At 40.9% G+C, this 14,241-nt stretch overlaps 1 protein-coding gene across 1 annotated transcript in view; it reads right to left on the reverse strand.

The window, feature by feature from the left end:
- Positions 1 to 14,241, reverse strand: part of PCDH15 (protocadherin related 15) — a 448,489-nt gene that overhangs the window by 171,321 nt on the left and 262,927 nt on the right. The window contains exons 14-15 of the mRNA XM_074924175.1: positions 11,512 to 11,705; positions 4,350 to 4,482 (exon numbers count right to left, since the gene is read on the reverse strand). Of these exons, the coding sequence (XP_074780276.1) occupies positions 4,350 to 4,482; positions 11,512 to 11,705 (327 nt within the window). The remainder of the gene's footprint in view (positions 1 to 4,349; positions 4,483 to 11,511; positions 11,706 to 14,241) is intronic.

Below are 14,241 nucleotides of genomic sequence, written 5' to 3' on the forward strand. Positions count from 1 at the left end.
GGCAGAGAATATGTACATAAATAGAATATCTTCAAATCATCTGCTGAAATTAAAGCCTGATGAAATTCATCCTAGTGTATAAAAACATAGGCTGAAGCAATCTCAAAGCCATTAACATTGGTTTTTTTTTTTTTGAAAACTCACGGAGGACAAATGTGCTGAAGGGCAAACACAAGGTACATCTTTCACAGAGGAACGAGCCAGGAAATCACAGACCAGACAGGTAGAGCTCAATTCCCAGAAAACCACAAACAATCAAATTATCTGTAAGTACCTGAGATGACAATATGGAGACGGATAACACAAAGCGAAATTTCTCAAGAACAAAGGATATCAAAACAATCTAATCTTCTTTTACAATGGGACAAGAGGTCTTGTAAATAGAGAAAAAGCTGCGGATGTAATAATGCATCTTAGCCATGGTAAGGCTTTTCACACTGCCTTATGTGACATTTTCATAAACAAGTTCAGACAACACGGTCTCCAAATAGCCGATGGGATTAAGCAAGAATAAAAGTGATCATAAAAATTAAGGTCAGACAGCAGTGGAAAGCATATAGTATTGACTCAGTTCTGCAAAAGTGTGTGTATATTTCTGCCAATACCAATCAATATTTTCATTAATAAGATCAGTGACAGAAAATTTGTTTATAAAATCCAGGGATGGCACTGAGTGACAGGAGGATCCAGCACCTTAGAAGGTGTGAGCAGAATTCAAATATTTTTATGCTGAACATGCGAACAGTCAGAATCTGATTCAGTAAAGACAAGTGAAAAATATCAAGAATATGAAACTATAAAAATACTGGATGGAGAAAATCTGACTAGCTGGCATCTCTGAGGACTATCATAGATTGTAAATCACCAGAATCACATTGCTGATTCTATCTTTAGTGGTCCTTCTTTTTTACCTTACTTGCAGGGGATCCTGTCCTCACTTCACATTTAAGGGTACCTCAGATACCATGCTTATGGTCTACATTCATTCATACCAAGTCAGACTTTCAAAAAGACAGAAATAATAGACTGGTTCTAGACAATTTCATTTTGTCCTTATGTTCAAAGAAAACATACCTTTCAATCAACATACTTTAAAAAATCAGGGGAAAAAGTTTATCAGTTTTTTTGTAAATTCTGGTTTCTTTAAAAAAGAAAAAAACCAAAGAACAGCAAGTTATTATGTACATAAGAAAAACACTGAAGACTTGCACATGAGAAAGAGCAATCTATACCTACTATTTTCCAGATTAATTGTATACAGTGACTTCATAAATTGTACACAATGATTTCATGTTGCTCCCTTGTTCAGCACATAACTGGACCGTGATAACAGTCCTATCTGTTTTGCAGACTCCCAGAAAAATTACACTATTTGCATATTTTAATTAATAATGGTTGGCAGAACATGAAGCAATAAACGTCTCCCAGGCAAGCAATAAACTCTGAGCTTTATTTACAAATTAATACTGTGGAGATCATTTAATATTGTATTACTTAATCTCAAATGTTGTTAATTAAAACACCAGTCACAATCAACTGGATACGCTATAAAATAAATAATAGTATAAGAAAAAATATAACCTTCCATCATCCGCACAAAAAATTTTAATGGAAATGAGAAAGTAAGTTTTATTTTTAGGACATGTATTTTAAAGTATAATAGGCAACTTTAAAACAGCTGCATTTGCATTGTTATTGACACTGATATTTTGCAGATATACAGATTTGCTGATTTGGGAATATTAAAGTAATTTGCTTGCTCTCTCCCAGTTTTTGTAATCCTCATGCTGTGTGCAACGCTAAACCAAATATTATTAAGAGGGAGTCATAAAAGCATAACCTCTTAACCTTACCACACCAATGAGAACATATCTTAAGTCCAAAATACTTAATGTATTGATAATGGAAGAAAAAGTCGTTTTGAAAATTTATACATGAAAACACTTGTGAAATATTTGAAGTCTGTTAATACCCTATAATACTTACAAGACACATACAACAGCTTAAACTATTGTTAAAAATCCACAAAAACCCCAAGGTGACTAATTGGTAACTTTCTGTTTGCCTGGAAAAGACATCACAAGATTTCATAGGCTTAAATACTCAGTTTATGAATGTTTAAAATGTCCTGGCCAATTTTACACAGGGAATAAAAAAAGATGAAGACAGAAATATATTCAACACAATAAAAGTCCTTTAATACAGATGGGTGTATTAATGCAGAATGAGGCAGTTGAACTTGCACTATAAAGATCCACATTTCAGACCCAGGACCATCAGCCCTACAAGAGACAGTGTCTTGGACTAATCCCCAAGAGATGAAGTCACGTGTATTTGTGTTTTCACAATTGAATATTTTCGTAAACAGAAATTGTTTAGCTGAATTCAAGTCATGCATAGCATATTGGTGGTATAAGATAAATCTACATTGCAGTAACGATGACGAAGTAAAGACAACATTTTCTAGGCATTTCCAAAGCTCTTAAAACTAACTGATCCATTTTACTCTTTCCCGAACACAGTAACTCATAATTTCTGAGGATCCCAAACACGGTAGCTCATAATTTCTGGGGATCTTGGGCATGTAGCAAGAGAACACCCACTGCTCTATCACCAAAGCTCTCGCTAGCATCCTGGCTAGGAGGAGAGCAGCTGGCATGACCATTCTGCAGCTCCCCTGCCCTGCCTGCCATGGGCTGTCTCTCCCAGATTTACTCAGCATACTTTACCAAGATCGTTTGAAAAGGAAAACAAAACCTAAGTAAAATGTTTGGGGTTTAGTGAAACCTAAGAGTTTTGTGAGACATTATTCCAACAGTGTGGTCCATGTTCTAAGCACATTTAAATTGTGTAAAATCCTTAAATACTAAAACCTGCTAATAATTTTTCTGCCTCCAAAGATCACCCAGGCCTTCAGCCATATCGTCCAGCACCTGTCAAGTAAACACAAATGTTTCTGTTTCTCAGCATGCTCCTGGCTCCCATTCCTCTTTGGGGTTTTCAAAAACAAGCATTTCCCCACCAGTGAGGAGAAGGCTCCTGAACAGCATGGCTCTTCAGTTCTGCACTCACTGCAGGCGTTAGAGACATGCCAGAAGTTAATTTTCAGCTCTGTGATAAATGAGTCATCCTCCCTCGGCACAGGTGACTATATCAGTTTAACCATCCATAATAATCTTAATCTTTCATCAGATAACAATTTTAATAGAAACTTACCCATTCACCTGCATCAGTGACTCAATTAGAGTTCCTTTATTTCACACACTTTGGTTTGGATTTTTTTTTTCCCCCGTCCATTTACTGAACGTGCAAAACACACAGAGCCACACACTTCAGCTGATAGGAACTGACCTCATTCCACTGAGTTCAGCAGACTTCACCAGAGCTACACTGACTTAAAGCAGATAAGGTTATTGCTCTCTATGGTTTCTGTTTAGTTCAGGTATCTCCAGTCTTCTTCCTTCGAAGGGCTTTATATGAAGTCTGAATAATGTTATAATATTTACAGGAACCACGCTCAGGAGAGCATGCTGTACTGAGTTTATTGCTTTAGACGTGAAGCCATAATGATTTCATAATAATAAAAAGTTCCTGATCCCCCCCAAAACCATCAGAAGAGCTGTAATTTATCTCCCTTTTTTGCACAGCTGGCTTTCAAGACATGTGGACAGAACACAATGCAGCAAAAGCTTTGGGAACAGTAAATAAGCTAGGAGAAAGCTGATATATTAACCATGCAGCAGCACACAGAGAAGAAACCTGGGTCTGCAAACTATGTCGATACAGCATTGTAAGCAATACTGCACTAATATACTTTCACTGCTTCCACTTGCAGAGCTATATTGGGTGTCAGTTAGTTCAGGGACCTCTGCTTTTTGTTAGCCCATTAACAGCAGTTGCCACAGACCCCAAGGGGAGTAAGTATCTTCAGATGCTTTTCAAAAACCACAGGCTAAAGAAGGCTGAGTGCCAAACACCTTGCTGAAATTCCATGTGAATTAGGTGTGGAAGGTCCTAAGCTCCTCTGATTTGCTGGAAGAAGTAAATATATAGATTTTAGCATAAGAAATCACAGGCTTTCAAGTTTTGAGCCATTCATGGTGTTTTTTTCTCATATACTTCAGTCTCCTATGCAGCTTATAGTACCTTTTAGCACATCTAACACAAAAAAAGTTACAGAAATATCCAAGCAAGCACTTTTCCTACATGATCGATGTAAAAGGGGCTATTCCTGGCAATTAAATAATTTTCAATCCCTGTAAACAGTCCTTTCCTCTGTATGCATGGGTTCTGCATGGCAGAACAGGGCAGAAGGAATGTGGCAAAGGCTTGCAGGGAAGCATCTGTACCTGCAGGTTTAACAAAACGGCTCCAATTCTCATGGCCTCGCTGACTTCAAGGCTGTACATCAGCTGGGGAAAGCGGGGAGGGCTCTGGTTGTTGGGTGGAAGGACCTCAATGTAAACAGTAGTAATAGAGCTCCTGCAATGCAAGGGGAAAAAAAAAAAAAGAAGTCAAAGCCAGTCAAAATCAATAAATCAACAAACACAAGGCAACCAACAATGTGTATTTTACACACTGTGTGTTCTCTAGCTCTAACAACCTCCCTTTGCTCCTTTACAAGCTTCAGGATGTATTTTTCATTCGGCAACAAAAATAAAGCAGGCTGCCACATTAACAGAAGGAAAGGTAAATAATTTCTTTAAAAGTAGCCCAAGTGTTCTTTGAAAAACAAAGCAGTAAGGTATCAGTGCACACTCCACATACAAAGACGACTCCTAATCCCCTGGTGATACTGTGTCTTCTAGAAGAGCATGACAAATTCCAAGGTGGTAAATGCTGCTGCCATGCACAGATGCCCCTGGAGCATCCCTGCTGCCGTTCGGTTTGCTACCTTTCTTTGGAAGAGAGGGAACAGAAAATGCTGATGGAGAGGATAATGTTGTGAGAAGACTGATGTACACAACTCTCTAACAGGCTGCATCAATACTGTGGTTCACACAAATAAATCCAAGCCTACTTCAGAGTAGTGAGCCACAGCAATACCGGAGACTGCAAAACCCACCGAGAAAACCTGGCAGAACCTTCGACTACACTGAACCCTTAACCCAAACATACTGCAAAGAGCATTCCAGTTTGTGACTTCTTGGATCACCGAATCTCATGACAGACCCTGTAATGACTGTGCTGCAGACACACTTGCTATTCAACAGCTCTGAATTGAGAAAGGGAGACAAAAGTCTCCCTGAAGTTGAAAGAGATTTAAAATCTGGCTTAAAGGGACCTTTCTCTTGCATCTTTGCTTGTTTATCCCATCTGCCTTCCCTGCTGTATGTTAAAACATTACCCTTGCCCCAGAACAAAATCCTGAGGAGAGCAAGTGTTACAACTGCAGGCGCAGGTTTCCTCCGCCTGATTCCTTTGACAAACCTCAGGCTTTAAGGCTGCAGGAAAGAAACCGCTTCAGGACAAAGGAATTTGTCCCGAATTTTATCCTTTTTTTTTTTTTTTTTTTTTCCCGGGGGATGTGGGGTGAAATGTGGGAGTGGGGAGGAAAACATGAACACACAATTGTTTCTTCTTGCAAGGCCAGCAAACTCAAGAGACTCCTACCAGAAATTACTAGATATCTTACAGCAGAAACAGCTTCTGTGTTAACTGATAGAGTTCATTAAATTCCAAAATGACACGTCACTGATCGATATTTTTCATTACAGGATTTTTAAGTACACGATTCTGACTAAGCCATTGTGTTATAGATGCTTCCCACTGCCCTTTGCCAGCAGGTTTTATAACTCCAGGACACAGATGGGAGCTGGGCAGATCATTGCCTCAACACCGTGACAGATAGTTACATCTTAGGGGCTGTGTCGTGCTAAACACTGACCAAGATAATGAACCACAGACGCCCCAATGCTTAACGACAAATCCCACCCATAGGTAACTGCTGCAGAAGGAGCTCTAAGGGCACATCTACACACACCGCCCGCGCTCCACAGCCCATGAGGAAGGGAATCAACCCAGTTGGGCACGTCCCATTATTGACAGTTCGGCCACACATTTTGGCCAGCATGGAGCACACACCGAGAGCTGCTGCGCTGTTGCCTGCTTCAAAGAGGAGACAGACATGCTCCTCACCTGTGTTGCGTGGGGTGCCCATGTCCAGGGGCAGCAGCAGGGCTGAGGCATCTCTGTGAGGAGATGCCAGGGCTGCCCCAGGGTGGGCATGGGGAGTTCCTCAGCCCTGCTGGAGGTGCCTCTGGAGGAATGGATTTAAGAAAGGGGAAAACAGAAGAAAAATAAGGAAAAAAAGTGTGAGGAACTTTGAGAATGGAAGAGGGAGGAATGAAGAAGAGGGAGGAAGGAAGAAGAGGGAGGAAGGAAGAAGAGGGAGGAAGGAAGAAGAGGGAGGATGTGCTCCAGGAGCCAGAGCAGGGAGTCTCCTGCAGCCCGTGGGGGGATCCTGGTGTGAGGAAGGAATGGCAGAGTGGGGCTGTTGAGGACTGAGGGTAACCCCCATTCCCCACCCCTTGTGCTGCTCAGAGTTAGAGAAGTCGCGAATGGAGGAGTGAAGTTGAGCCTGAGGACAAAAAAGGAAGTTGGGAGAAGTAGTTGTTTTAGTTTTTGTCTTTATTTCTCACCATCTAAACCCATTTTAACTGGCAATAAGTTAAATTAATTTTCCCCAAGTCGAGTCTGCTTTTCTGTGACAGTAACTGATAAGTGCTCTCCCTGTCTTTATCTCAGACCATGAGCTTTTTCACCTTATTTTCTTCCCTCATCCTGTTGAGGAGGAAAAGAGAAAGGCTGGGAGGGTATCTAGCAGCTGGCCAAGGTCAACCCACCACGTATATACTAACAATATATACAAGTTGACTCTAACGGGCCTTAAATTCCAACTGCTCTACCACTGGCCGTGTCATGACAGCCTGGAAAACACCCATCTGTGCCCCAAACCCCTGGCTATCGGCTAGTCCAGGGCAATCCCCAGCTTCCCACAAAGAGCAATCTGTGGATTCTGCCTTGCTATGTCTCTCTGGAGCAAGTGCTGAATTCACTTCCACCTACAGTTACAGTAGATGAAGACCTTACTGCTTTGAATGTAATAGTCAGGTCCTTACTTGATTTAATCGAACTTTTTAAAAGTGCCTAACTTGCACTGAAAAGCATCAGTCAATGACAGAGTCTTCCCATCTATCACATCCTTGGGCATTTATGAAGCTGAATTTGCAGGTTACTGACTCAATGGATATAAACAAAACCTGTGTAATCAGGGGAAGATGGACAATCACAACTAAAGGCAATCATTCAGCATAGATTATCTCCTCATAGAATACAGTCAGTTTTCCTGTCTTCTCTCTTTTAAAATGCTCCCTCATATCCAACTAATCTTTCTGGATTGATGTTCCACACTTACATTGTTGGAGTAAAAAAAAAAAAAAAAACCAACCCAAAACATCACCAAATCCTCAACAACAAACACAATAAATTAGCAGCCAAATATCACTTGAACATTGGGGCTGCATATTTTCTTGGGATAGCTGCTGTCTGTGTATGATATACACATCCAAATTATTGTGGTTTAGGGTGCATTTTTCTTCCACTGCTGAGTATTTAATAAAAATACATTGCTCTGTATCATTTTTTTCATGATCCTGCTACATCTTAATAACACCCAAGCTGATTTATTGTCTACCAAGCTCTAAAAAAACCCCAAGTTTCTGTTCACCACATCAGTAAGCAAATTTTCTTAAGATCTTTAAGATAAGATCACAGAAGTAAAGCACCAGTAGTCTGCAAACTAAAAGTATTATATTATTAAATGGCTACTTTTTTTCATTTCCAATCCATTTTTAAATTAGTGCTTTGCAATATTAACCCATTCATTTGTGTGTGTTATGTACAGTCATTTAAGTGTCTAGCAAAATCTACTTTGCCATGGGAAATGAACGGAGACAGAGCTGAGCCTTCCAACAACTGCAGTTGCTGTTTTAACACTGCAGGGACAGGTGAATACACCGAGAACAGAACAGAGGCTCAGGAACTGAATCGTGCTCACAAACTCACACAAGCATGGAAATATGGCTTTTATATTACCCCAGCTAAATGGCAACACAAAGGAAAGCATGGTCAACAAGGCACTGAGATTGCACCCCTCTCTCTGCTTTAATTATGTGTGCTTTCCACATACAACTATATCATATATATAACACGAATATATTTATATACATGTGGACCAATATATCTTTGGCCAAACAATCTCTGCATATACAAGTCAAAGAGAAAGTGTACTTTTTCACTATGTGCAATAATAATCTCACGATCAGGTAGTTTCCAGATTGGACTTTATCTGGCAGATTGCTGTTATCACTAAGTGACATGCTTCTACTGTACAGGAATCTGAGGTCAGTGGTGGAAAGGCTAAGGTCTGAAATGACATTGTTTGATTTTACAGATGTTCTTCTAATTTTTTCAATAACAGAAACTGTTAATCACTGTATGTTTAACTATAACTTCAGTTCTAAAAAAAGTAAACTTTATCTTTTAACTTTAATACTTTGTATAAATATACTTAAAGTACCGAACTACACTTAAATATACCTCAATAACTTACATTAATGATGCTTGCTATAGATAGAAACTTTAATAATACTCTGAAAAATATCTTGTTTTATGCACAGTCACCCTCCAAGAATTTAATGTGTCACACTATGCAAAAAAGCTGCACAGAATGCATTTCAATTTAAATTTGTGCTCACAGAGGCTACAGAGCTACAGTTCCTGAGCCAGGTTTAGTAGTTTGGTCTTCCTTTGTGCGTAAGCAAGGGGATAAATAAAAACCAGCCAGTTTACACATGACTACACTTAGCCTGGTACGTCCTGCAACAGAATCCAGCTTTGGGGAAAAATGTTTAAGATTTGAAATTACAGCAAAATCCTTTTTTTTTTTTTTTTTTTTTTTTTTTTTTGACCTAGCCCATTCCTAGAAGTCTCAAATACTGGCTAATGCCTCCAGCAAGGCAACGTGAACCCCCTAATACAAGGTGACATCTTTGCATGAGGTGCGAGAAGTTCATAAAACCCCAACTGCGAGATACTAACCACCTCACAGCCGGAAGGAAGGAACTAAGGAAATGTAAAAGGACAGTTTTAAAGACCTTGGAACTGTAGCTCGCATGAGCTCTCCCTGGCTTTTCTCTGTGTAAAATGGCAAAAGACTGCTTCAGCCACCACCAGCTCATTTCTGCTTTTCCAGCCTTACAGAAAGAAAGTCAGGAAGACAGTGAAATCTTTTGATCTGAATGTCGACAGCAAAATTTGCACCTTGATTACTGTATTCAGTTTTGGGCCCCTCACTACAAAAAGGACACAGAGTTACTCAAACATGTCCAGAGAAGGGCTACAAAGCTGGTGCAGGGTCTGGAACACATGTGCTATGGGGAACGGCTGAGGGAATGGGATTGTTTAGTCTGGAGAAGAGGAGGCTGAGGGGAGACCTTATCACCCTCTACAACCACCTGAAAGGAAGCTGCAGAGAGCTGGGTTTGAGCCTCTTTAGCCTAGTAGAAAGCGACAGGACAAGAGGGAATGGCCTCAAGTTGCGCCAGGGAAAGTTCAGACTAGATACTAGGAAGCATTTCTTTACAGAACGGGTTGTTGGGCGTTGGAATGGGCTGCCCAGGGAGGTGGTGGAGTCCCCATCCCTGGAGGTGTTCAAGAGCAGGGTCGATTTGGAGCTTAAGGATATGCTGTAGGTGGGAACTGTGCTAGGAGAATGGTTGGACTAGATGATCTCCAGGGTCCTTTCCAACCTAGGTGATTCTGTGTGTGATTCTGTGTGTGAAAAGTTGTCCACATTCTTTCTCCATGGCACCTCACTGAAGCTCCAGTAGCCCTCACCCTGATTTTTTAACCTTCACCAACACAGAAAAAACAGCTCTGGGCCCCAAACACACATCAGATCAAGGCCAGGCTGGCCCTGGGGCCACCCAGCCCATGTACAGGAATACTGCCTGGATGGAGTTGGTTTTTTGAACACACATTAAAAGCTATGAAGCAAATTACATGCTGTAATTCCACAAAAACGGAGACAAGCAGAAACAACAAGGAGAGCTTTTCCACTTTTGAAGATTATTGCAATAAAGACATTTTCGGAGGAGGAGGAGGTATGTGCTCCCAACATACATCATCAGAAGTATATATTTTCAGACAATATAAAGATTTATCAAACATAAAAGGAAATAGTAGCAATGAAAGCTGTATTGTAGGGACTACTGTTGCTGGGGTCACACCACTGGATTCAGAAGCTCTCTGAAGTGTCATTACTGATTTTTGTCCTCAAATTTAACACTATGTTAGTACTCCATAAAAGCAAGTGCATAATATTCCACAATCTCCTCCCCAGGACTACTAAAAGCCTACTATCATCTACCCCAAGAGAGGGCTTATCAAGAAAGCAAAAGAGGGAAAGGAGAAGAAAATTCAACCAGAAGACTGTGTTATAAGATACTAGTTTTATGAACAATCTAACTATCTGAGTACTTCAGTGATTGGAAATCATAAATACGTGCACAACAACATGAGCAGCTTTCCTGGAGACATGACAGAGCAGCAGGTCCTGAAGAATGAGTGAAATTCCACTTTTGTGTTATCTTTCCTTCTTATATTCCCCATTTGAGGAAAAGAGAAAAGGTTGTGGGACATATAAATTCTGGAAACTACTGGTTCCTCTCTGTCATCCTCTTTGGTAAGTGAGGTTGTTACATTATCAATACCAGGCCCAGGACGTGAGCACCACTTTCATGCACCTCCTCTACACCTTCAGGAAATTACATATGTGTACAATTGTCACATGCAGAACACAAACTCAAAAGAAGCAGATAAGGGGAACTAGATATTTTTTTCAACACAAGAGCATCCTATTTTAACCATACTAAATTTGCAGGCTGCTCTTCTTTATCAGTTGGTGGAGAACAGAAATAATTCTGCCCGTGAGAACTTAGGTCTTAGCAGGGGCACTGCTGACTGTTGGCAGAGCTTGTCACGTATGTCCACAGCTGCCAACTCTGGATAGCCCTGCACACCCTACACCTGGAGAGAAGGTCTCCAGCTCAGCAACCCGGCTATTTCAGATCCTTTCTGCATCACAGCGAGCTTCACTCTGAACAAAAAGCATCTCTCTACTCACTTGCTTTCTTCTTTACATCCCTTCACTTCAATTTCTCTTAACAAACGGGCATGCACAATGACAGCACAACACGTGAGCTTTTAAGAAACAGACCATTACAAGGAAATGAAATAATGAAAACCATGTACTGTAAGGAAAGGATAAATAAGGAACAAAAAATGAAAGACTTCTAATATGACACTTTTCCAAAATATGATCCTTACACCAAAGAGAACACATAGAAGTGTATTCCAGTGAGGAGTTACAGACACGAGGATGTGCCACACTTCTTATGCACCGCTAAGCACTGATTAAAAAATTAGTTTCATTATAAGATGAATTACCTTCTCTGCGCAGGAGGAGCACTATCAGATGCTTTGACAGTGAGAGCATAGGATCGCCCCACTGCCAATACAACTCCTGGAGCAATGGTGATAAGGCCTGTTCGGTCATTGATGATGAAGTCTCCCTGATCCCCAGCCAAAATTTCATATACTATCTGTCCATTGGGTCCCTCGTCCGCATCTACAGCAGTGAGCTGCAATTCAAAACCAGAATGTCAGCATGCATGGTTCAGTGTTGTCTTTTAATAGGTCTTTGTAAGGCAACTCGTAGGGGTAGAGGAAGTAGAGGGGAAACTGGAACACCTGTAACATATGCAGTAATTTCTAATTACTGTACAAGGATACCATTTAAATGAAGGATAATAAGTGTAAAAACATCATGAAGCAGAAAAAAACTGCTTACCTAAGACTGCAAGAAAATTATTTTAAGATACAAATTAAGAAAGCTAATTAAGACCAAGTTTACTCTCTGTGGATTGAAATTTATAACACTTCCTATAAAGGGGGGAAGGAGGAAGAATATACTTATTGTGTTGCAAATGTAACAAGAGGATGGTATTTAATTACTGAAAGTTCTCATTCCTTTCTACTCTCTTCAGAGTGACAGCTTTGTTACTGCCCACAATTCTAATAACCAGGTCTTGCATCACAAGCCCTCGTTGCGTGGAACTGGAGAACAATGTTGGTATCACGCATGCACATACCAGCAAGGAAGGCGAGTGGAATGGAAAGAGCAGCTGTTCCCCTATGGATACACATGTAGGAAGCACAACCATGCACATCACAGACGTGCAAGGCCCATTTCACGTGGCACCATGACCCCACCTACCTGACAGGCTATGCTTGTGGGGGCAGCCTCAGGGCCGGGTGATAAACTCAGCTGAGCATGTACTTTGTTGCCTCTACACTGTCTCTCTACAGTGATTACTCTCATGTGTAACGTTTCTTCTATGTAATTGCACAATTTCAACTCTGAGCATGTGCAAAATCTAAGGTCTAATATTTTAGACACAAATTATAATGATGAACATGATGAAATGAGGTGTGTGGGGATCTTATCTCACCTCTGGGAGGATTTAGCCCACTTCTATGGAGTCTCGTGCTAAATCAAACATTTACACACGACCAGAAAACATAGCTCACTAATTACATTTGTTTGCTTTTAGCCAAGTGTCAAGTACCAATGACTTTGACTGCTATGCCATAAAGCAAAGAACTAGCAATCTGAGGTTTCAAATCAGACCCCTGCTGTAACACAGTTAGAAATACGAATTCCCACCTCAGCCGTGCCAGCTGACAGCCCCATGTCCTAGGGAAGCCCTTTCACTTCTCTTCCTTTACACACATAGAGAATAACATGTTATTCTACACACGGCATATAATCACACAGCAGAACTGCTCACAGTGCCTATCACTTGACTTGCATTCCTATGATTAAAACTGCATCTTAATTATCACCATATTCAGATAACAAAAAGGACAGCATTTCTGTTAACATTTAGAGATGAATCACTCAAGTAACATCAAACCACACCTGTACCTCTGGACTTTCTAAGGTGAATTTCTTCTTCCCATAGGGGTTATTTTGCTAACACACACTGGTTTCTCTGTTGGCTCTTAATTGTGTATGACTATATATTACCTCAATCAGCACACAGGACAACATCAAGTGGTACAAGCAGTACTTGAGCATCTAGGAGGCCACAGCAGGCAGTGACAGCACTGCCTGTACACCCAGCTGCCCGGTACCAACAGTGGTGAAGTGGAAATGACAGGGAACGATGGCACAACGGGCTCCTGCTGCTCCCAGGAGCAGCGGAGAAGTTTGAGGTGGGAAATGTAAAGGGCACCAGCGGGTACAGCAGCAGAGCCACCCTGGGATGTACAAAGCAATAAGAAATCCCAGCCTCAGAAATTATTCCCTGCAGGGCTCCTTAAAGTGAGGATGAAAAAAAAAGAATAGGCATGTAGCTTCTTGAAAGGTCTCTGCTGGCCTATCTGCTTTGGTTTTCTTGACACAAACAGTCACGCCAGTGGGTAGCATTGCACATAGGATTGCAAGGCCAGGATTTAAGGGTAACACACGATGATGCAAAACCTTGATGACTGCGAAGTCAACGGCAGGATCAACAGACATTATCTCAGCCAGGGCCAGCCAACACAGCAGGCTAAATGTCTGCCTGCTAGACACCCTTTTCTCATCCCTGTGACGCTCTCAAAGTTGACAGAATTGCAGACAGGTAGAGGAACTCATTGAAGTCTCTGCTGCATTAGGATGTAATGTGATCTATTAATCAGCACTGCCTCACACTCAACCTTCAGCAGGTCACAGCCTTTCGAAGCACTACCCACAACTTTCAGGCCACCTTTGCCCAGGGATAGCTAAAGAACTGGAAGAGCACAAGCCAAGCCTAGCAACAAGAAAAAGATGAGGGATGAAGAATCAAACCCAAAGCTGTAATATTCAAGTTAATCACATTTGAATACAACATTAAACAACAAGGGGAGTATGTGAAAAACTCAGGGATCTAGTTGCTTTATAGGATAATCTTGATTCTTTACACACATAGACTCAGTGAAATACGAAAATTCATGTAAAAATTAAAAAACTTTCTCAAAACCCAGAACTAAGCACACAATAGCTTAAACAAAAGAGATTAACTGAAATGTTAAAAAGTGATCTAGGGGTGTTAACAAAAGTGGGGGTTACCTTGTTTGTTAGGAGTGCAA

The sequence above is a fragment of the Athene noctua genome, chromosome 21 (assembly GCF_965140245.1).
Source record: "Athene noctua chromosome 21, bAthNoc1.hap1.1, whole genome shotgun sequence".
NCBI lineage: Eukaryota > Metazoa > Chordata > Aves > Strigiformes > Strigidae > Athene > Athene noctua.